Below are 25,865 nucleotides of genomic sequence, written 5' to 3'. Positions count from 1 at the left end.
TGACCAAAATGTGGGAATGGAAAATAGAGATAGAGCAGATGATCTTTTTTAAGATTATTTGTGAAAGGGAGGAGAAATATAAGTTGATAGTGTGAGGAGATGGCATGGTCAAGTGAATTTTTATTTTTTTATATTGTTTTAAGAAGGAGGACATACATTCAGCACTCTTCCTCCATTTTCCTTTCTATTCAACTCTTCTTTCTTCAGGGCCCCTACTTGATGCCACATCTAAAGCTTCCCTAGATGGTCCAAGTGGAAAATTATCTGTACTTTCCTCATTTTTCCTTATAGTGCTTTGTCCAAGTTCTTCCCTTGGAGTTCATTGCATCCTAAGTTAGATCATACTTATTTTATAAACAGCCCTAATCACTGAATGGGTGTTGCCTCAGTCAAAGTGAGAACTTGGAAAGACTTTAGCTTAAAAAGGCCAAGGTCTCCCACTGCATCCTGGGCCATCTCTAGTTGTCCTGATTGATGCCTAGCCAGTGGTCCCAGATGACTCTGGAGGAGAAGGTGAGGCTGGTGAATTTGCACAGCCCTCCCTCCCTCAGATCAGAGTCAATTGCAACTCATAGCTTTATCTTCCTGACATCATAGTCCTCTTTGAGAATGAAGGACAAACCACATAACAAAATACCCTTTTATATACTTATGAAGTCTTCATATACTTATAAAGCCTTGAACATTTCTTCTGGTCTCCAAAAGGACTGGGTAGGACTGGACCTGCATTGCTATAAGTTACTCTCAGTGAGAAATTTCCCTCCATCAATGTAGATTTGTACTTACTTCCTAACTGAGAGTCTCAAGGAGTTGCTTGGGGGCAACGTGCTTAGAGTTCTGCAGCCAGATTCCACAGTCAGAGATAGACTTGAGCCCAGTCTTTCTGACTCTAAGACCAGGTCTTTATTCACTACCCTCTTGAACTGCTCTTGTATGCCTTCCATTAGTAGGCTTTTGATAAGTATCTGTTGAATTACATTTTTATAAAGGTCTTATTCAAATTAATAGTTTGTAGACTCCTTGCAAGGTCTGACTTATTTTTCATCTTTGTACCATCAGCACTGAACACAGTCCTTATCTTGTATGACATAGCATTCTAGATTTAGAACTCCAGATCAAGGGCTATATTAGGCATTTATTAAATGCTGGGATGAATTCCATTCTTTGTTCTCATGGGTGTGTATATATACTGAAAGGAATTGTTGGAATCTGTTTACAATTCGTGATGCATTACCTAAATGATTAATAAGTGCGTGATCTTGTTAATGCCTAAGCATAGTCTTTATAGTACTGATGGCAAGTTCTTCATGTGTTCTCATTCTAGGTGAGTCTTGTTCATGTTCTCTTGTGAGCCTTCAATGGGAGTATCTATTGAGTAAGCAGGGACCATTCTTCTAAGTCTTCTTTCACATGGATAAAAGTAGAGTACCCAAATTATCCTATCAGTTTTCCCTCACTCTCTGCTTGACTGGAACCATCTCTTTTTAGGGTCACACATCTCTTGATTATATGACTCTTTAAAGCATTTTACTTGTGCAGTTTATTATTTATATTGTTCAGTAACCTATTTGTAGCTAACGCATGTCTTATGTGTTACCATCATAAATTTGAACACTCTAAACATGTATATTATAAGAGACTTTAACAGTTTTCCTATCAATAGTGTCAAATATTGCTTAGTTCTTTATGCCTCCCTTGAAGTTATTCTATTATTTCAGACAATTCATTTGATAATGTATTTGGATTTATATATCTCGTGTATTCCTGTAGAAGTTTCATAATTTGAATAATGAGTGAATGAATGAAAAAGCATTTATTAAATACTAAAAGTGTTTCAGACACTGTACTAAGGATTAGGGATCAGACAGCAAGATAGTCTCTGTCCTCAAGGAACTCATATTCTATTATTAGGGAAAATAACAAAAATAGGAGTGGTGGCCAGGGAAGTATATGGTCAAGTGTGTCACAGAGGTGGTGAGTGGAGTCATAGGAAAACTGATTGACACCAAGTTCTTTCCTAGAATAGTAGTATGGATTTGATTACTGTTCCCAGAAGCAGTTAAAGGTGGGGTGGTGGTGAGACGGAAATGGGAAGCATCACACCTGGCAGTGTGGCATGAAGAGAGAGAACAACAGCATTGTGGTGGGGCTGGGCTATGATTGTTATCCTAAATATTAACCAATTAGAAGTAGCCAAATTCATAATACCAGATCTAAGTGGAAGTTGGAGCATGGCATAACTGGAGAATAGCACCAGTAGTATAGCTGGTTGGGACCAGGCATGCTATGGTAAATGCTCAGTAGTCACAAGCCCAGTGCCCAGAGTGGGAGCAGAATTGTGGGATTGAATTGAAGTTTTGAGGCAAGTCAGAAAACAGCATGAAGATATCTGGGAGTGACCATAATGCATGTAAATCTAGCATATTCTAAAAACTTGAATAGTATGTTTCACATCAACATTTCCAATTTTATTCATGTACACACCATCATGCTAATTAGTAACTTAGCCAAAGTATTTTATCTAATGTTACATCCAGTATAATTTGATATTTTCAGATTGATAATTGTTCTTTCTCTTTCATTAAGAATGTCTGACTGAGATAGACCTTAATACTTGAGAGCAATAATTGCCAAAGTATTTAAATTGGGCCAGAAATTAGCTAAATTTTCAGTTTTTAGATTTTATTCTTTTAAATATGTTTACAGGATGGCCTGAACCTGTGAAAGTACATCTTACAGATATTTTATACAAACAAAAGTATACAAAATTTTCATTTGAGAAGTATACAGTTTTCCCTCATTAAAAGAAGTCAGTACTTTTGAGTCTCTACCCATCATCTGTATGATAAGCCCAACAATTTTAAAAGATAGTTTGAGATTTTCATCCATATGATCATAACATGACCTAAAAATCATTTTATCTGGAGTTCAAGAAGTCCATTTTAGATTTACTATCTATTGTTCAGTCTCTATTAGCTTTTGATTCTCCAGAAAGCATCATACTTTATCAGTTCAATATGCATTTGTATACCAGAAAGGCTTTTACCCTGCCTTGTTGTTTAAAATATTTATAGGTGTCAAGTATGAGGCCAGTGATGGCAGTATGAGGCAATAGCAGTAGCTTTGGGAGTTTTGAGACTGCCATCAGATTGGAGCTAATGTTGTGCCACAGCTACAGAAATTTGCTGTATAAATCTTCTAGTGAGAGCCTACTGATATTGCCTACTTCCGGGATATATATACACATATCAATATATATCTATGTGTGTGCATATATATATATATGCACACACATATATATATATAATATCATTTTAGATTCATATATATAAGATACCCCCATTGAAGACTCACAAGAGAATATGAACAAGACTCACCTAGAATGTGAACACATGAAGAACTTGCCATCAGTACTATTATATTTTATATTATGAAGTCGTATATATTAATTATTTAAAATAAAGCACAGTATTTTTTAGGATTCATTATGGCGTAGTAGGTAGAAATATGGCCTCAGACCCAGGAAGACAACCTGAATTCAAGGGATTCCTTTGACACATAATGACTGTATGACTCTATTTCTCGGTGCTGGAGACAACCCTCTAAAACTATAAATTGCAGAGAAGGTGCTGACTTTCACTAGTAAAGAAGTTTTTCTTAGTATCTAAGAGTATTACTGGAGAAATCACAGGTTCAGTCTCTAGCCTTAATTTTTTTCCAGCACATCTAGAAACTTATATTCTTGTATGCTAAACTCTCTATGATAGTGATTTTTTTAGTTGTGAAATTATACTTAATATTAAATAATGTTAATAAATATACATCCTAGGATTATTGTAGGTAATATTATAGGAAATTGTTCTTACAGCAGCAAGTGCCTATTTTTTCCCCCTTTTTTAGCACTTCAAAGAATAGATCTTTAACCCCTTTGTATGTGGTGTCAGTAATAGTTACCCTTGTACTTGGGAATATCTTGCACCTTCTCACGTTCCCTGGTTCCTGTGGCCAATGTTATGTTAACCAAGGGTTGATCTGTTTTTTAGATGGAATCAATGCTTGTTTTGATTACTAGAAGGGAACAATAGTATAGACAACTTTAAAATCTTATATATATAGAAAGTACTTATCCTGTTTCTTTGATTAATTCCTCTCCTACTCCACACTCCTGGGGCAATAGATTATATTCCCTTATATTTATAAGAGTTAATTTATCTCTGTAAACTGCTTAGACCTTCCTCCATGACAAGCAAATATTTGCTTAGCTTTGGAGAGCTTTCTTCTCAACTTTTGATTTTACCCATCAGGTTGCTGATTTAAGAAGAGCAATATTTTTAAAAATTTGGAAAGATGATGTGTTGCCATTGCTTGAAAATTGACTGCATTTTAAAGACCGTCGCTTGAAAATTAGTGCTAAGTCCCCACTAGCTACTGAGCATTTTTGATTTGTTTAATAGGGCTTTTGTTTGTTTAATAATAATTTTTTAATTTGTTTAATAATAATAATAAATAATAATAATAATTTTTAATTTGTTTAATAGGATCATGAGCATCTTTCCTCTGTTCCCATTCCTTTGTAGAAGAATCAGCTGACCCTTTGTAAAGATCTCCCCCATCCTTAAAAACATTGTCACTTGACCTTTGAGCTAGTTGTCTACCATTATCTTTTCCCCCTTTCAGAGATAAACTCCTCCATAAGGCAGTCTGCATTTTTAACCTACACTTCTCAAGCCCTTAGCCTTCTGCCTTCTGGCATTGTCACTGAAGGGAAAGTGCTCTCTTCAAAGTTCCTACTGATCATCCAGTTGGCAACTCTAATGGACTTTTCTCATTCTTTAACCTTCTTGATCTATTTGTCGCACTTGAAATTATTTGCAACTTCTCCAAGATAATTCTTTTCTCTGGCTTTTTGTGTTACTTTTCTTCTTGGTTTTTCTCTTGGCTATCTGGATGCTTTCTTATTCTTTGCTAGATCAGCAACCATATCCTGCCTTATAATTGTAGATTTATACCTTAAATCTTGTTCCTGGGACTCTTCTCTGTAGATGTGAGGGGTCTTTAGTTTGGGATTTGTGAACTTTAAAAAAATCAAAAACTATTTCAGTATAATTGGTTTCCCTTATACTTCTATGCACCTTATTTCATGCATTTCAAAACATTAATCCTAGAAGGGATCCACAGACTTTACTAGACTGTCAAATAGTCCATTAAACAAAAAATGTTAAGAACCCCTGCTGTATACTGCCTCAATTTTTTATCTCATCAGCTGTCATGGGGTCATTTGTCAGCTTTATGGACATGACTCCCTGAATTATATGCCTAGTCCTATTGTCTTTCCTAATCTCCAATCCTGTATTACTGACTGTCCACTGGATATTTAGATTAGATATCCTATATACATCTCCAACTCAGCATTTAATGATAGCAAGCATTTATATGGTTCTATGTAGGTTTGCAAAGAGCTTTTCATGTAATTTCTCATTTGATCTTTGCAAAAATTCTGGGTAATCCGCTTTTTACTGATAAGGAAACTGAGGTATAGATAGGCTAAGTGACTTCTGGGGGGGTCACAGCCATATTTCTATCATTTCTTGGGTCTCTTTTTTGTTTTAGGGGGAGGTCATAGCTAACAGTTTGTCCTTTACTGGCCAAGATATATCCCATTGAGCTCTAGCCCTTGAGGCTCCCAGGAACTTGCTTGTCAGGCTCCTGAATTTTATCAGAACTAGTGTCCTAGCTGTTTCTTTTCAAAGTTTTTAGGAGGGCAATCTTTGCTTTCCACACCTCTTTTCCATTTGAATGATTATGTAGGCAGACTAGTGTACACACTAGTACACACTAGACTATGTAACCCTACAGTGTAAGGGGACCTTGGACTTTGCTGAAACTATTGTCACTCATTGGTGACATTGTGGAACTGTTCAAGTACTTTTGGGGTAGGGCCATGAAGTTGTACTACCTTCCTTGCCAAATGAAAGCAAAATTGTTCCTGGTTCTCCTCTCTGAGTGGCCGTTAAAAAAAGAAAAGAAAAGAAAAATACAATTGCTAAGTCCATGACTACATACCACTCTCCTTGTTTAGTGTCCATCCTTTCATTATTGGTCACTACTATTGGGGGTGAAGGGGCAGTTCAAGGCTGTGACCTTTTTCAGTTTCCTATAGTAGTCAAATGCCAGGTGCCATTGGCTTTCCTGACTGGCTAATCAGGTCAGTTATAGTGGGTTATAGAATTTTTTCCTACTCTAATTCTAATATTAGGGCAGCGATATCCTTCCTGTTTCTCCCAGTATTTGGTGCTATATGATTTGAATGATTCAAGCACATTGGAGAATTGGGGGTGAGGCATAGATGGGAAACCATAATCTTCCTAGTTATTGCATTGATGGCCAATAATTTCAGAGCTGAGTAAGAATGAGGCTATTCCTGATAACTGGCATGGTCAAATGTAATAATAAATCAGTATCTATGATGCATTTATCAGAGTAAGGGAAGTGATGACTGTCTAGGAGGTTGGTAAAAGAACCTCAGAGAGGCTGGCTACATACATACATACATACATACATATATACATACATACATATATATATGTGTGTGTGTATGTATGTGTATACACACACCCCCCCCAACCATTTAAGTGCCTCAGACAGATGGTCTACCTCCAAAACTATGCTGGAGAAAGAAGGGAGGAAACAAGCATTTAAGGCCCTATTATGTACTAAATTCTTTGCCAGTATTGTCTCATTTGATCCTCACAGGTGCCATTTTTATCCCAGTTTTTCAGTTGAGGAAACGGAGACTAATAATGGTTAAGTGACTTGCCCAAGGTCACATAGAAAAGTATGTATGTGTGAGGCCCAATTTGTGCCCAGATCTTCCTGACTCAAAGTCTGGCTCTATCCATCCAGCCTGGAAACTACCTGTGTATTTAGGGTATTAAGCAATTCTGTCTCAAAGAGAATTCCTTCCTACAGACTACTTTATTTTAACTGGACTTTATGGAGGATCCCCAGGGAGAGAAGTCTCCAGAGTCATGTTTTTGTCCAAATTTGCTATAGCTTTTCAAGCAGCGAATGATTCTGCCCCAGCCTTAAGTTGGGTTTTTGAAGGTTGTAAAATCTGGATATAAGCTTGTCTTAGAATGTTTTAGGGATTCTATAAAGGGGGTTCCTGCATCTGGGTTCTTGTCTAGCTTAGAGAACAGGGGCACCATCAGCTTACTCTCCTCCCAGAATGACCCAATCTGACATAAGAGTTTAGGGGATTGTTGTCTTTGGATTACAAGTGTGAACACCCAGAAGGAACTCTCTCCTGCTCTGGTCACAATGCTTGGATTTCCTAGAAGGGGACTGAGAGGCTTAGAATTTCCTCCTTCCTGGCTTTCCTCTTCAGTTCCTCAGTACTTTTCACCTCTGATATCACTAATCACATTCTTCCTCATACAGCTCTTCAAGTTCCTGCAGTTATTTGTGTACATCAGATGTCTCTTAAGTTCTGGAAGGGGAAGGACTGTGTAGCCTTTACAGTGCCTTGCATATAGCAAGCAATTCAAAATGACCAGGTTTTTTTTAATTGAGTGAAAGTAATCTAGAACTCTAGCACTGTGTGACTTTGGGAAATTCACTTTGTTTCTCTGAATCTCATTTTCCTCATCTGAAAAATAAGAGGAAGATAGACTAGGTATCTCTGAGGTCCCTTTTAGATCAAAATCTAATGGGGAGATCAGAGAAGGTATACTATGTTGATATTACATACAATGTGTATTCGTCCCTGCTTTTAGCAGAACCAGAGATAAGAACCAATGCTTTTGTCAGATAGTCCACAGTATTGGGAAATCTGAATAAAGAAGGACTTTTGTTTGGCAATTAACCATCTCTGCAAGTTTCTTGACTGAGATCCTATCGTAGTTCATTTTTGAAACATTCTTAGGGCTTAATGACAAAAATATAATTCAATAAATTCTTTATGAGGGTACTATAAGGAAATCCCTTAAATAGGGAAGTGCTTTTTGTTTTTTTAGTCAGGTGACCTATCTATAGTGCTTTTTCTAAAACCTTACTTCCATAATGTCTATGGAGTTAGTTAATTTGGAATATTAAAGTGGATTTGAGCCTTCCTCATTGAAAGTGAATGACCCATAAGAGACATGAGGAAACACACCATGATGTTAAAGCAAGAGCAATTACATTTGAATAAAAAAAAGTTTACTGAACTGTTTTTCTTATTAGTATTCACATTAAAGAATTCCAACTTTTACCAATATAACTAATAATTACTCATAACAATGTTACTAATAATTAGTAACATTTACTAATTTTCCTAGTAAGATCAGTGTTATTATAATCAAGGGATGATTCCTATCTGTGTGTGCCGTTTATATTGCCATTAATAGACCATGTAAACTGCCCTGAAGTTAAAAAAAAAATTGTGGCACATCCTGCTAGTCATACATGCCTTAGTTTTAAGGTTTCATTAATAATTATTATAATAGAAACATAACTTTCACTTATTAAGTGCTTTAAGTTTGGTGAAGCACTTTTCTCTACAATTCTGTGTGACAGTAGTTCACCAGTTATTATCCCCGTTTTACACTAGGGAACTGAGGCTTAAAGGTTGGAACTTAGCTCTTTTACATCCTTTCAGGAATAAATAGACCATATTTAGTGCAGTACCTAACATGTTACACATTTCTAAATATGGTAAAAAATAGAGACTAGCAAGTAATATAAAACAAAACCTACATTATTTACCTGATTCTTCCTCCTCTAAAAAACATTGTGTTTCTGATTTATTTAGGTTTTCAGATACATTTTATTTCAAGTTTTATAAAATGTTAAGTTCAAAAAGTTACTCTAATATCAAAACCACATGCATGTAAAGATGTTATTAGAAAGAAATGGTTCTGATACTTTTGACTGGAATCTTTTCCTAGTCCTTCTTTCTCTAGAAAATCAGCCAATTAGGATTTGTGAAGCACCCTGTGCTAAAAGCTGTGCAGCAAAAAGCAAAAGGTAGTCCCTGTTTCACGGAGTTCAGTTTAATAGGGGAGACAACATGCAAGCAACTGTACAAAGAAGCTAGATAGAGGATAAATTGTATAGAATTAATAGAGGGAAGGCACTGGTATGAAGAGGAATGAGCAGAGCCTTCCGGCACATGGTGGGATTTTAGCAGGTACTTGAAAGGAAGCCAGAGAAGCCAGGGAGCTAAAATGAGAGGGAGAAAGTTCTAGGCATGGAGAACAGCCAGTGACAGAGCCCCTAGCTGGAGGTGGATTGCTTTGTGTGAAGAGTGGCCAATGATGCTAACGTCACTGGGTTCTAGTGTATCCATTGTATTTCTTAAATAAGTTGTGTTTAAATGTTTAAAATTTCAACATCACTTTAATTTACAGCTGTTGTATTGTTCGCTTTGGTTGTTATGCTTAATGATCATAAACATTTAATTAAATTATTTCTGTGACTTTTATTTGGATATACTATCATTCTGATGATTTCTCACACTTTTCAGCTTGCTAAATACTGAAGGCAGATTTTACAGTGTTATGAAATTATTGCACATACAGTTTGAAAGTACTTGAGATTAATGTTTGAAGACGTGTTGCAACAAGTTTATGTAGAGTTGCAAAGATTTTTTAAAAATTTACTACAGGAGAAAAAACAATATACGTGAATTTCTGTCACAGTAAGCACTCTTATACTTCCTAAAAGAATGATTTTGTTTTTTATTTTTAGCATCACTGGCACTTACGTATTTGTATATTCTGAGAAATGACTTTTTGGCTATTTCAGACTTTTCCTGATTGATAAAAGATTTTGTTAATTAATACTTTATATTTAACATATTAACTGGATATTTATCCTTTTTAGTTCTTGTGAAAAGCCTTATTATATTGCAGCATGAAGTTCATTAATATTAATAAAGGCATTTGCAGTTATCCTTTCTTGTTACCAAGACACCAGTACTATAGAAACGGATGCTGGCCGTTTGGGTAATGCTTTCAATCATTTAGCTGCGTACTGGCTAGTAGAATTTAAAAAGCTTTGCTCAAAAATATTCGACCTTTTTATATTGTAATTCAAGAATCCTAGATAGTGAAGTTTTATGTTTTTCATTATGCAAAATGTGCAAATTCAATATGATAAATTTCAGTACAATTGCAAACTAAAACAAACACATTGTGTTAATAGTAGTTGAACTGTATTTGGATGTTAGTATCTGTTGAAAAGGAAATCCTGTGTCCCCAAAATTGTTTTGATTTATATTGAGGTTTCTTCTTGTATTGCTGGGGTTTTTTTTTTTAACAGTTAGTGAAAAGTTTAAACCTAAATTTGTTTCAGCCATCTTTATAAAAAGTAGAATTTGGGATCTGGAGTAATTCAGAGTCAAGTCAATTAAATATTTAATGAAAATTCTATTTCTCTCACAAACCTTTCATGTTGTGCCCTTAGTTAAGTCACATAATTTTGATTTATAGAAATTCATCTAAATTAATGGTAGTGTATTTTTGATGAGGGGTTGTTAAAAGAGTATTTTTTTTCCTGTAATAGAATGTTACTACTATTCTACATCCACAGGAGATACTTTCTTGAGTAATTCCTCTGTAATGCATATGTTCATGTCGACAGGAGAATAGATTTTTAAGCCAGTTAGTTGGCCAGAGTTAAGGATATAGACTAATCATGAAATCAAGTTGTTACTGTTGTTTTAAAATAAAGACAGAATAACCTTCTTGCACCCTGCTTAAACACTATAGCCTTGGTCTCATAAAACTGCATAATCAGAACTCAAAGGGACTTCAGAGGTCATATAGTCCAGTCCCCTTATTTTATAAAACAGGAAATGGAAGGCAAAGAGGTTAAGTGACTTGCCTCTGGTCATATAGAAAGTGGCCGTCAGGATTCGAACCCAGGTCTTTTGACCCCATATTCTTTCCACTGTGCCACACTGACTTCTTAAAATTATTCAGACTCAAAAGATTTTTAATAAATCTAATGAAATGCTGTCAAATTTTGAGAAAAAAATGAGGTATTGAATTATCAATAAAGGCTCAAGACACCTGGCTATTTTAGCTTTTTAGAAATATGTTCACATTGGAGGCAGAAATGAAACTAAAGAACTGCTGTTTTATTATTACAACAGGTAGTAAGCCTCTGCTGACTATGCAAATAACAATTAACTCAGAGATCTGTTATTGGACCGACTGATTGATGAGATTGCAGTGCAGTTTAAAATGTTTTAAACATGATAAGTTGCTTTCCTACAGACTTTTTTAAAGCTCTGTTCAGAATATATGAATAAATCAACATTTGAAAAAAGTTGGCTGGACATAATTTGAGAGTTTGACCTTATGTTATCAGAAGGATTCTAACAAATCTAAAGCAATTTACTCATAGCTTCCATTGAGCAAGATGTTGTTCAGTTTTGGAAGACTACTTGCTGATGGCCAAATAAAAGCAAAAATGTATTCTGTGCCACTCCAAAGGGCCTTGTTGAATAGCAAATAGAACTTTGGAATTCGAGTCAGAACCAGGTTCCAAAAGAAATGCACGATGTGCAGACTTAAAGAATCCACCACAGATGTTCCCATTGACTTGCAGTAGAATTTTCTGAGCTCATATTGTTCTGATCAGCCACAGTTGGACACACTGAAACTTGACTGCCCCAGTGATGTCATTTTGGTGCTCTTTAAGAATGAAGAACAACAACCAACCATTTACTCAATGTATGAGGTTGGTCAACTGTTTCCCCATATGCAGTATGGCAATAAGAATATCTTCTTTGTCTGTCCTGAGAGGTTGCTGTAAAGCCTAAAGCACTGTACAAATCTATACTATTCAAATGATGTTCCTTTATGATTGGTTATTCCCACTGCAAAAAGAGCTGTATGTCTTAACCTCCGGGTTCTCTCCCCTTCCTCGTGTATCAGTTCATACATGTGTTTCCTGGTTTCTCCAGAACCATTCCTTTCATCATTTCTTATACTTCAGTAGCATTTGATCACATTCAGGTGCCATAGTTTGTTCACCCATATGCCATTTGATTGGCACTTCCTCAGTTTCCAATTCTTTGCCACCACATAAAGTTGTGATAAATATTTTTTACATGTGAGTCCTATTCCTCTTTCTTTGATCTTTTTGGGTAATAAACATATTAGTGGTATCATTGGCTCAAAAGAAGTATGTACTGCTGAATGCCTTTTAGGGCATAGTTCCAATTTGCTTTGTAGAATAGCTGGAATAGGTCACAGCCCTTTGAAAAGTGCGTTAATGCACCTATTTTCCCATAGCTCCTCTAGCATTTATTATTTTCCTTTTTTGTCAGCACATGAGAAGTGTAGAAAGAAGGAGGAAAGTCCTTTTTTCTTTTTCTACATGACCTCTTATTGGGCTCTTGAATTCTCATGAGTCCATTTATCATCAATATTAGTAATAGTTATTATTATAGCTAATATTTATAAAGTACTGACTATGTACCATGCACTGGGTTAAGCACTTTGCAATTGTTATCTCATGTGGTCCTCACAATAATCCTGGGAAGTAAGTACTATTCTTATTCCTTTTTTATAAAGGAGGAAACTGCAGCAAACAGAGGTTAAGTGAGTCACACAGCTAATAAGTATCTGAGGTCACATTTGAACTCGGGTCTTCCTGACTCTAGGCTTACTGCTCTATCAACTGCACCACCTAACTTTGTCCTCCTGCTCCCCTCCCCTCTCTCCTCTTTCCTCTCATCTCTCTCCATCCTCTTCTCATCTCTCTCCTTCATTTCTTTCCTCCCCCCCCCTTATCTCTTTCCTGTCTTTGTTGAGTTATTCTGTCTTGTATTGTCAGCTGTATTGACCAGACGGTGTCCCATTTGTATCTGAATAGCATCCATCTCCATGTCAGATTGAATGTCCAAGACCAAACTAAACTTACTCCTTAGAATAGCCATCAGGAGTCCTACCATTTACTCAGTTACCCAGATTTGTAACCTCAGAACTCTTGTTCATTATTGGTCTAGTCACTTCTAGTAATGTTATTCTCCAAATGATCATCTGTGCAACAACCAAAATAATCTTCCTAACGATTAAGTCTGATAATGGCATTCCCTTACTTTAAAAATCCTTTATTGGCTTCCTGTTGGCTCTAAAAGAAATTACACACTGTTCAGGTAATAAGAACAACAAGAAGATAGGCAATAGCAACAACTGGCCTTCATGCAGCACTGTAAGGTTTGTAAAATGCCTTATAAATATTATTGCATTTTGGGGGGGGGGTCACAACCCTGTGAGATAAGTACTACTCCCTCCCCCCCACTTTTTTTTTTTTTAACAGGTGAGGAAGCTGAAGGAGATAGAAGTTAAGTGACTTATCCAGGATCACACTATAATAAGTATGTGAGGCCACACTTGGACTCAGGTCTTCCTGACTACAAGTCCACTGCCATATCTAGTGCATTCTGTCTACTGGTTGTTTCCTGTTTACCCTATAGCTTGCTTTGTACACATTTGTTAGCATGTTGTCTCCCCCATCAGACTGTGAACTCCTTGAAGGCAGAGACTGTCTTTTGCCTCTTTATGATCCCACAGTGCCTGAAACATAGTTGTTGCTTAGTGAATGTTGATTGATTGATTGGGTATCCTGTTAGGCCAGCTAGCTGCCCCTTAGGAGACTTTGAAGGTTCTCCACAATCTGGCACTTAACTTTTATTTCACTTTGCTCTCTTTCATGTGTTCCACATTCTGGCCAAACTGGAATGCTAGCTTATTCCTAGAGGCAGCGTTATACAGGGAAAAGAGCACTGGATTTGGCACCAGAGGATCTGGCTTCAAATCCTACTTCTCTTCCTCAGAGTCCTATGGGACAATGAGCTAGTCATTTAACCTCTCTAGGCATCAGGTTCCTCATCTGAAAAATGTAGGTATTGAGCTGGCTAGCGTCCAATGTCCCTTTCAGATCTCAATCTATGTCCCGATGATCTTGCAAAATCCCATCTTGTAACTCCAAACATAATAAATGCCTGGAATGCATTTCTGCCCCTCAGGATCAGCTCAGATCCCACCTTCTCTTGCAACTTGCCCAAGTCACCTAGTTGTTAATGTGCTTTCTGTCTCTCTCCAGATTTCTTTGGATTTCCCAGTAGAATAGAAGCTCCTCAAGGGCAGGGAATTTCATTTTTGTTTTTGTATCTTTAGCACCTTACACTGTTGCTTGCATTTAGACCATCACCCTCTTTTGTAGATTTGAAAATAGTTGTTAAATGGAAAGAAGTGCATATGAATTCTTCACAAAATAGAAATGTTTTAAAAAATTGAAAATAAGATGAAGCCTTTGATTCCAGCATGATTCAACAATTTTCTTATTAAAACCAGAAGCTTTTTCCTTAATTGTTTCTACTGCATCAGACACTCAAGTGACAGAAGCATAAATGAATTTAAGTAGCCCTTCTATACTATCTTGAATTTCTAATAAGTAAAAATGTCACAGATCTCTTATAAAATCATTGTTGAAAAAGTAATTTTCCTTTCATTTGAGTGTGATCCTGGCTTAAGGAAGAAAGGAGCTAAATACACTTTTGCACTGTTATAAATAAGAATTATATTTGGGGACCTAGCATGCATGTGAATTGAGTTTAAAAGATAGTAAATAAATTTGATCTAGGGAGTGTTTTCTTGTCCTCCAGAAGACATGATTATATTGTCTGATTGATAGAAATCTTTGACTCACGTTTTGGTTTCACTGTTTATTGAGTTTGATCTAGAACATATCTGCAACTTCACTATAGAATACAGAGTAAGAAAAGTAAATGTAATTCTGTACATATGTATGCATATTCCTGTGAGATGTAACAATAAACTCATTTATAATAGTTCTTTGAACTAAAAATAGGAATCAGTGTTCAGCTGTTGCTAGTATTGTGGCTACTGGATACTAGGTTTGTGCTTCTTAATTTTAAAACAAACCTAGTAAAAAGAGATCTTTTGTTTCTGGTGTGTATCTTGACTAGATAAATTCTCATGCTGACACATATATTTATTTTTTATATTTTTCTTTTTAGCAATACGATATTTTAATTATGCTATATATGAACGTTTGAGTAAAGAAAACCTTCTAGATTTTTTTATCAGTAGAGTTATTTTCCCCCCAGATTTGATTTGTACTCAAAATCTGTAATCTAGTCCTAAATAACGCTATGACAATTTGTAGGAAGACCTTTTAAAGGATTTTTCAACAGAGTATCATTTTATAGCATTCATGGAGTAATTGTCATTACCTTACCTGTTCGATATGCCCACATTAAGAGGCTGAACCCTGGTGCTGACTGGAATAAAAAACCCACATATTGAATTGGGTCACCTTTGTGTAGGGACAAGCTACTCTTTTTCCTTAGATAAAACTTCACTAATTCTACCAGGGGAGAAAAAATGACCTAAGTGAATGGTTCATCACTTTTAATTAAAAAATTTCAAGTGTATTAGTCCTCTTGGCTATTCTTTAAGATGCAAGAAATTGGGCAAGAAACTAAGAAACTCTTTTTCTTCAAATTCTGTGTATTTTTATTAATATGGAGACAAATAGCTCATAGTGTTATTTAGTAAAGGGAGGGTATTTAAGGGGGATGTGCAAAAATATGAAGTCATTTAAAGAATTACAAGTAGATAATAGGCAGGTTAACAATTCTTATAGCATTGATTTGGAATTATAATAGTACTCGTGCTATATGTATATATATATACATATACATATATATATAATGCTTGATATTTTAAAAAATTTCACATATCTCATGTAGGCTCTGGGCTTGTTCTCCCAGCTCACACTCTGACTCATAATTCAGGTCCTTTGATCAGGACTATTGCTCTCATCAGGATTCAAGGGACAACAAGTGTTAGAAGTGTCTTCTCCCCTGCTATTGTGTATTCTCTCTATATCATCTGACCAATGACTAGTGCCCGAGTATTAACTGACCAGTTACCATCTAAACCAGACATTTTCTCTCTTTACTATCAGCTAATGTCAATTTGATTTTAGAAAGGAGTACAACTTTCTTCCCATCAGACTTATCTATACCACTTGAATAAGTCACGGTAGTGCGAAAGGTAAAGTCGCATCTTGTTTTTCTGTCTCCAGGCCCTTGGATTTCTTCCATTCCGTATATACATTCAGGAACTCCTAAAGCTGTGTTCTAGAACTTTAATAAAATTTAGGATCACATATCCCTCCCTCCAGGAGGTTGGTCATGTAGCTCCATGACAGGCTGATTGAGAAAGCTTGTGACAGTGCTTTTCATTGCCATTTTTGGCTCCTAGGAGTAAGGTGGAACAACAGCCTTCTCCCAAGTCTAATTTAGCTCTGTTTCATTCTGGTCTGTGGTCAGCTCTTTCAGGATCTTCTGTGGTGGTTGTGGTGGTGATGGGGAGACAGTTGTAGAATTTGTCCCTTTTTTAGATATAGCATAAAAGGATAGCTGTGACCAGGGATGTCCTGGTGAATACTTAACAATTGGCTTTCCAAAAAACAAACCAAAACCTGTACATATGACATACTTTAATGTGAATAACTAACATTTCATTCTATCACTTTGTTCAGTCTAGACAATCAACACAATAATAAGTTAATCCTTAATTTGTAACATTTGATGATTTCTGAGGTGTGAATACTCGTACTGACCATTTAAAAGTTGATTCTTACAAGCCAGTTTGAGCTGTGACTCACAATATCCTGACCCACCTAAATCATAGTCAATAAATAGTTCCACAATATTCAGGCTTATCAGTACATTCCTAATTACTGACACTTAGAGACATAAAGAGCTACTGAGCAGGTCCATGCTCTCCACATTTTTGAACAGTCTCTCCTCCCTCTAAATTCAACAGATTGTTATCCTGTTTATGAAAAAAAGTAGATGGTAGGTGAAGCAAAGAGAAGCTAATTCTTAAATCATTTTAAATGTTAATGGTGACATATTATTTTTTAGCTATATAATTCCTTATACTTAAAGCACGTAATTAGTTTTTACTTATTTAAGTTGATTTAGCCTGGTACAGTAGGAAAATCATTAGTTTTTGTATCAAAGAACCTGAGTTCAAATCCCTTCTCTGATGCTTACTTCCTTTTACCTTGGGGAAATTGATCAACTTCCCTTTGTCTCAGTGTTCTCCTTTCTAAAATGAAGGGATTGAACCACTAGACATCCGCGGTCTCTTCACGGTCTAGGTCTTTTACCTTACGATCCTTAAAATTATGAGAGGATTAGAAGAGTTTTGGTCATCTGTGGAACCTGGTAACCAGGTTCAAAAATAGTTTTCTATTTCCAGCGTCAAGCACAAATACTTCTTTCTTTGGGGAGTTCTTCATAATCCCTAGAATTATTAGGAACTTTTTACCCTTTTCCTCAATATACGAGAAGCACATTGTACACTTCATATTCTAAAGATAGAAATTAGACTTCCCTCAATTCTTCTTGATACTCAGCTTTTCCATACTGCTAGAAATGCCATGTGGTCAACCTGATATTCTCTTAGATCCCTTGAACCACTGAAGAGGAGGTTGGGGATTCTTTGACTATGGATTCCAGGGTTATTAATTGATGGCCTGTGTCACCAATTTTCAAGCCTGGGTCAATGTATTCTACTCTAAATATATATTCCTTTGACAGCATAACCTTAATGATTTTTTCCTTATGACAAAAAATGTATTAATACTCTGGTATAAATTTATTATGAGAAAACAGGTTTTGAACTTATTCAGCCAGTTGAATTTCATTAGTAAGAATTATTTCCCCAAATTAAACATCTTCTCAGGTCTCAAAACCCCCCAAATAAGGAAAATTATATCATCCATTTTTATTAACTCTTCTTAGGATATTATTTTGTGTGTTTAAAAACACTTTGTTTTCACTAGTTTTTTAATAACTGAAATGTAATAGAAAAATGTAAACTATGTTTTGGAAACAGTAAAATCATAACATTTATCCAAACATGAGGGTTGAAATCACATAAACAGCATCTGTTTTGATAGTACAATTTTAAGTGTTTTTTTTTCCCCCTCAGGACATTTATTCAGAGCAGCTGGGGATCAACCGTTTAACCTGTCCACAGTGTCGAGTGCCTTCCCAATGGTCAGCCACCCAGTCTTTGGTCTACATACAGCCAGCTCAGGGCATTCAGAATTTGGTGGTTTGGGGACACTTGGTACCCCTACAGCCTTAGCAGCACATCCCCAACTAGCACCTTTTCCAGGTAAACATCTGTTACAAAGAGTATTCAACTAAAGAGGAAACAATTGAAATGTCCTAGTCCTAATGGGCATTTGATTGATAATTATTTTTATCAAGAAGTCAAAGAAAGAAAGACTAGACTAACCTTTGGTGTGCTAGGGGGAAAAAGTATCTATCTTCTGGCAGTAAACAATATGTAGAATATGCCTGATTCCTGTCTATCATGTTCAGGAACAGGGAACTGACCCCTTCAGAGGCTATTGAAGTCATTAAAATTAGAGAAATATGCAGTTATACTAAAAGACTGGGAATAAGCCAAACTGACATGGGTTGCATGCTTTTTTTTTTGTTTGTTTTTCATTTAAAAGTACTCCATTTAAAAAATATGGATTTTTCTAAATGCTTTAGCTGGAAGCCAAAGCCCAATTCTCATAATGAATATATTTTTCTCTTTGGGACACTTATTTCTTTTATGTTTAGGAAAGAAGATTATTTGCCTCTTGGGTCTATTTCTAACTCCAAAAGTCTCTAATTCTGCCTAGATTTTTCTGAGATTGGCTTGATTGAATCTATATCTTTCTTCACCTGTTTGTTTGCATCTGTACTATTCCAAAGTGCTTAACAAAATTTCATTGCAGGAATACATTATTATCCCAGTTTGGAGAGCTATTATTTCTTGTAATTTGCTTGTACTTTTTTATCCTTTCAACTCCAAACCATATTGTCCTAATGAGCACGTAACCTCCCTGGGCTTTAGTTTCCTCATTTGCCAAATGAGGTTAGACTGGATGACCTCTGAGTTTTCTTCCCATTCTGTATCTGTGATCCTGTGTTTTAATCAAAATTTTAGAGGTGTGAGTTAGATTTTGTGTGCACAAGACTGCTTGAATTTTATTCTAGCTCCTCCATCAATATTTGTTCCTTCTCACATGGGTGATTTATAAACTGTCAACAGTTTTAATCTTAGGAAAAGTACCTCTCTCAAAACAGACATGAAGGACAGAGGGTTAAAATGTGTATTTCTTATTCCTTTCTTTGATGAATCAGATTGTTTCACTCCAAAACACTAGATTTTTGAATTTGACATTGTAAAAAAAAAATCACTTTAGAAAATCAGAATTAATAAAAATTAAGATCTGACAATAATACTGCATTTTTCTTATAAGACCCTTTCAAAAGAGCCAAGCTAGTAGTAACAAAAGTACTTGAAGTCTTAAATTTGTCATTTGACTGTCTAATGGCCAAGTTTTCCTTCTGGGCATGATATCAGCATGTCCAAACCTTAGTATTCTCTCGATACTATTAAAATCACATCCTTTGTAGTGGAATTATGCTTATTGTATCCATTGTAAGATTTTCCTTGTCCTATAATTTTAGTACAATATTTCTTGAGCACAGTTTCAAGGAATTTCCATAATACTTCTATAAAATGATCTATCACTTTTTAGACTGGGTCTTATTAAAGAGTAGTGATTTAAAATAAATAAGATTGGGCTGATGTAAGGTCTTAGCCAAAATGTCACACTTTTGAAAATTTTTTAACAGGTCAGAGAAAACAGTGTCAAAATACAAATAAAACATTTTTAGGAAGTTTAAATGGAAACAGTTAATTTTCAGTGTGACTTTTTTGTCCATTTTTTTTGCTCCATTTTAGTGATTTGGTTGTTTGCTTGTTGTTGTTTTTTTTTTGGAGGGGGTGCATCCCATAGTGTTGGAAGGAAGAACCTTGAGGTTCAGATAAGTAGGAATTATTTGATTAAATAACCATTTATTTAATTTCTTTGGGTGTTAGGTTTGATTCTGTTCTCAAGATTTAGTGTTTAGAAGCTTCTCCTTCATAGTTAAAATGGATAGGCAGTGGATACTCTGAAATTTTATATTATCTGAATCAGATGGGTTTCTGTTACCAGACTTAACAGTGAAATTGTACTGATGCTACCCATGAATATAGTTTCAAATCTGTTGGCAAATTTATTCTTGGAATATTTATTGCATGCAATTTTTACTTTATTAGCAGACTATTGTGATAGTTTTAAAAGTCCCATGTTTAATGTCAAAATTTCAGTAAAGAGATTGACTTGAATAGATTTCATGCAATATGTAATTGAGGATTTTTTCCAGGGATCTGTAGAGCTTTTTTGAAACTTCAGTGTTACTATGGGTTAGATCTTGAGGGCTTTGTTTCAGGTAAAACACATTTTCACCATCAGGTGGTTTCATCTTAAACCAAAATACTGGATGCATATCTATCTTTGCTTTTACTTATCTGTTCTTGGCGTAATACAACATCAACATTTTGATATTCCAGGTTTTATTTTTTATGATTCCTTTGGCTTTTCTGGTATTTAAATTACTTGACTCCTTTTAGAAATTACAAATTCCACACCAAAGTCATAGTAGTGATGATTATGATGATATGTGTATGTATGTGTGTGTGTTTTTCTAGAGTAGTCTTTTATGTTTTGTATTTAAATTCTATTCACTAAATGATTTCTGTAAAGCTAATTCTTCCTCATCAACTGTTTTGAGCCTAATTTTCAATACATAATTCATAGTCAAATATAATTTATTAAAAACAAACTTTCACCTTCAGGAAATGAGAAAGGGACAGAAGTAGAAATATTTAATTCAACACTATATCATAGGGAAGGTTAACTGATCAGATACAGTTGCCACATCCTCACCAAAAGAACTCTAAAATGACCTCATCCAAGAGATACTGAATCTGGCTAACCCAAGAGACATGGAAGCCCAGAGTAACAATGGATTTATTTTACAACATAATCTTTAGAATTTTAGAAATAAAATTTACAGTGTTAGAATACAGTCTCATTTGCAATCTCATTTGCAAAACATTTTAAAGAAGGATGCCAGAAAGTCAGAAGACTGAGCCCTATCATCTCACAAAATGGCCAAAAGCAATTAAGAAAATGAGTCTCCGGAAAAGTTATTATGTGATCCAGCCAAGCTAAATCATCGTAAGAATTTATAGATGAAACCTTCTGAATATCAAGAGACACAAAATGGGAAAGATCTACAGGTTTTCATTCTTTATAGCAACTTCTTTTCATGGGCAACCACATTGTCATTTGTACTCTACTACCTTTGTACTAGATAAGGAAGTGCCACTTAATAAAATTAAATCATAAGACGCAAGAAAACTTAGCTAAATTGAAAAGGAATCTATATTAGAGGTGGCATAATATTAAAGATACACAGGGACCATTACTGAGAATATTTCCAAGAGGGGAAAATGCCAAAATAGTGGAGAAAACAATAGACAATGCTTTTACCAAAAATAAACAAAACAAAAACAAAATTGAAAAATCAGCAGCAGCTACTTTAAAATTAGACTCAAAACACCTCATCAGAAATTAGTATTTCAAAAAAGTATTTATATTATTCAATTTCCAGTTTAGAAACAAAAAAATTCCATAGATTTATAAAGAATTGGCACCCATGTATCTACTTTTTCATCTTGATACTTTTTATGAAACCATTCTGTACAGACCTCACAAGCATCTGTGTTGAAAACATGAGAAGAGAGAAGTAGATATTTCTGCTGAAGACCACATCTTTATAGTCATACTTGTGACTGAGAAATAGAAAGAAAATAAAATCTCTATAAAATCTCTGTTAACTGTTGATATTTGAAAAGCATTTAACTCAGCAGAACAAAATGCAGCCCTGAAATTTCTCCTAAAATAAGCTCTCTCTCTCTCTCTCTGTCGTTGTGTCTCTCTCTCTCTCTGTCTCTGTCGTTGTGTCTCTCTCTCTGTCTCACACACACACACACACACACACACACACACACATACACACACATTAAAATTATACAAGATCCTTTGACCAAAAAACCCTGAAAAAATAACTGTGCACAAACACTTGAATTTTGATATAAAATTGAGATGTAAGTTGTCATATGCTCATCTGAATGGTTCACCTGGGTCACAGATGTTCTCTGTTGAATCTAAACCAAAAAAAAGAAAAAAGGATTACTTATTGACTGCAGGCCTCTCCAAGTGCTTCTGTTCTCAGATAACATTATTTTGGTTGCTTTGGACTCCAGAACATTACAAAGCTGCCTCCCTGAAATATGCAGCAATGCAAGAGATGCTTAATCATCCACATTCAAAATGCATATTGCTAAGACTGTGTCAAGAAATTAGATGGGCAGTGAATCAAATTTGTCTGTCTGCCTATTCACCTATCTATGCATCATTGACAGGCACTGTAGATGAACAATGAGCTGGGCTCTCAGTTGAGTAGGAAGAGGAGATCTAGATGATTTGCATTTGGGAAATTGTCATTTTCCCCATTGATCCCAAATTCCTGCAAAAGTCCTTTTATCGCCAGTATTCTATTGGTGCAATATGATTAAAAATCATTGAACACCACAACCTGAGAAGAATCAAAATTATATTACCTTAAAAAAATAAACTATACTGTATAAATATTGCCATCAAGCTGACACAAAAGACTAAAGAGAGATAGCCCAGTCCTGTGGTGGAAATAACAAGACTACATAAGAACAGTACAGCTACTTCATTGGATCTAGTTTAGAAAACATGGATTCAAATTCTACCTCTGGGATGGCTACCTGTTGAGCATGGGCAAATAATTTAATGTCCCTAGGGTTCAGTTTTTTCCATTTATATTATAAGGGGTTGGATTAGATGTCCTTTAAGGATGCTTCCAGCTTTAAAAATCATCATCTTATTTTCCTATTTTGCTAACCCCTGGTGACATAAAAATAACTAAAGGAAAGTTTTAAGCATTTTATATAAAACCTCTGTGGAGGTTTTTGGAAAAATAATCACAAAGAATACAAATGTGTAAGGGGCTTGAAATTTTAGATGCATCTAATTATCAAGAAATTGTAGCCATAGTCATTGCAGATGCCAGTTTGAATGTAGTTTACCTTACACACATTTTCCCTTTATTTCTGAACAGTCTTAATTCAATTACTCAGGGTTATGCCTTAAAGAGATTTTTGGGTCAATTTTCTATTAGCATCATTTAAAGAGGGAAGTGTTCCTGTGATGTGTGGTGGAAAAAAATTGTACTCAGTTGAGACTCATAAAAAAGTACTCTCAAAGTGGCAATTGTAGTTAATAATTTACTTATCTTTTATAAGCTTTCTGATTCTTACATTCATAAAACAGGTAGACCTTGGTTTCTTTTTTATATGTTCTTTCATAGGGATATTCTATGCCTAGAACTTTAGACAAAAAAGCTGTTAGAACATATAGTGTATCTCATTTATATATTTTTTAACATTACTACATTCTTCAACAATTTCCATAATTTATTAGCAATGGAGAGATCACTATTTTTCTTGCAATATTAGGCAACAAACCAGTGTTTTGGCAGTGTAATAGATTATCCAAATAAGGAGAAAAATTTTTTCAGGGAGATTTTGGACCGAGATTTACTTGGTTTCTTTCTTACTATTTTCAAATAATTTATCACAGAAATTTCAGAGCTGGAAGTGGCATTTATTCCACTTGAAAAACCAATCTTCACTATGACACACCTGGATAAATAGTTATTTAGTCTCTGTCTGAAAGAGCTTTAGTAAATGGGGGACTCACTGAGGCATCCCAGTTTTACTTTTGGATAACACTCTTCTTTAGGAAACTTTTCCTTGTGTCAAAACTAAATTTATGTATTTGCACTTCTACTCATTACTGCTATGTCTGTCTTCTATGGATAAACAAAATAAATTTATATCCCTCTTTCACATGACAGTCTTTCAAATACTTAATGATATTTATCCTATTCTTCATAATTTCTTCTTTGGGCTAAACAAACGCCATTCCTTTTGCCAATCTACATATGAATAAATGCCATTTTGGTTGCCCTTGACTCAATTTTCTTTGACTTATCATTGTTCTTATTGAACTTTGGTATCCAGGACTGAACCTAAAATTCCAGAAATGGTCTGAACAGGGATGAGTACTATGGGAATACTAATTCTTCATTCCCGGAAGGGGAAGGGCTCCTTTATCTCCAACCAAGACTATATTAACTTTTTTTTATTGCCCTAGATAGCACTGTTGTCTCAGTGAGTCTACAGTCCATTTAAATCTCAGATTTTGTTCAAACTACTACCTAGCCATACCTAATCTGTTTTGTGCTTGTAATGGTAATTTGTTTTAATCCAAATGCTAGATTTTACAATTATCCCTATTAAATTTCATCTTATTAGATTCAGCCCTAATGTTCTAGTTTGTCAAGATGGTTTTGGATGTTAACTGTTACTCAGTTGTATTAGCTTTCCCTCCATCTTTGTGTCACCTGAAAATTTCATAAGAATGCTGATATTCTTTTATTCAGTCATTGATCAGAATATTAGGCAGCCTAGAGGCAAGAACAAACCCATCGGACATCCTTCCAACTTAACCTTGAATCATTTATGACTAATCTTTGATCCTGGCCAGTTCTGAATCCATCTAATTGGGCTGCTGTCTAGTCCATGCTTTTTTCTAGGTAGATATTCAGTATCTATATATTTTTCTAATTTACCGGTTTTGTAACCCTGACCCAAAAAAGGCAATAGGTGCACACATCAGCAACACATATGTGAACAAAAGAAGTTGTTACCATGGCATAACTTATTCATTATGCTGGTGCTTTGTGATCACAACTTTCTTGGGAGTTCACCAACCATTTCTTTAATAATACATTTTAGAACTTTTTATAGGAATTAAAGTCAGGCTAGTGAGCCTGTAGTTCACAGATTCCATTTTTTTCCCTTGTTTTAAAAATCAAGACATTTACCCTTCTCCAACTCTGCAGCACTTCTCCTCACATACTAACCAAATCTCTCAGCAGGTAAGGATGTAATTCACTTGGGCCAGCAGATTTGAATTCATCAAGGTTAGCTAGGGTCTCTTTTACTTCTTTTGGTTAGCTGATCCCAAATAGCCACTTTTGTTTGATCTTTCAAAGAGTATTCTCATTGGCAGAGAAAACAGAAATAAAACAAAGATTGAGCAACTGAACTATCACCAATTATTGTCGTCCTACAAACTTAGAGCAATAATCCCAACTCTTCTTTGATACTCTTCCTTTTCTCGTAATAACTTTAAAAACAACCCTCTTTGTTAGTATTAATTTTCCTTGCTAGCTTCAGCTTCTTTTGAGTTTTAACATTCTGACACCTTTTTTACGTTATCCTACCATGCTTCGGTACATAATTCTGTTTTCTCCCTTCCGTCTTCTCTGTGTAGAAAAAAAAGTCTAAAAAAAAGTCATTAAAAAGTCTAAAGTTGTTCAGTGAGTTTTCTGTGCACATTGATCTTTTTATAAAACTCCTGTTTTTCTTCTTCATTAGTAGTGTTTCTCTTTTTGTCTAAAGAGCCTTGAGCTATGAAACTACTTTAGTCACTGCTCTGAAAATGCAATAAAAAAAACCAGTTGTCTTTTCTGCAAAGATTTGGCATATGTTTTAAAAGGAGCTATTTAAAGAGTTAAATTCTAGCTGTTGAGGTATTGATTTCAACATTTTAGTTTGGTAGACAGTAATTGTTTTCTAATATTTGTTAATAGACATAGAAGAAAATTCATACTTTTCATATTGGCTTTTAAGGAGAGACTAATATTTTTAAGGTGGTATTAAAATTATATAACTTAAGAAAATTTCCGTGAACAGTGGCATTCC

The 25,865-nt window shown here is 35.1% G+C and overlaps 1 protein-coding gene across 44 annotated transcripts in view; it reads left to right on the top strand.

The window, feature by feature from the left end:
* The window catches only part of BAZ2B (bromodomain adjacent to zinc finger domain 2B), a 353,036-nt gene that overhangs the window by 205,254 nt on the left and 121,917 nt on the right, over positions 1-25,865 (top strand). For 30 of the 44 annotated variants that reach the window (XM_072612065.1, XM_072612067.1, XM_072612066.1 and 27 more), the window contains one exon: positions 18,033-18,221. The exons of the other annotated variants lie outside the window; for them this stretch is intronic. In XM_072612065.1, coding sequence (XP_072468166.1) covers positions 18,033-18,221 — 189 coding nt within the window. The remainder of the gene's footprint in view (positions 1-18,032; positions 18,222-25,865) is intronic. 44 annotated transcript variants of the gene reach the window in all.

The sequence above is a fragment of the Notamacropus eugenii genome, chromosome 5 (genome assembly GCF_028372415.1).
Source record: "Notamacropus eugenii isolate mMacEug1 chromosome 5, mMacEug1.pri_v2, whole genome shotgun sequence".
In the NCBI taxonomy this organism is placed as follows: domain Eukaryota; kingdom Metazoa; phylum Chordata; class Mammalia; order Diprotodontia; family Macropodidae; genus Notamacropus; species Notamacropus eugenii.
This window is presented reverse-complemented; position numbering and strand designations above follow the sequence as displayed.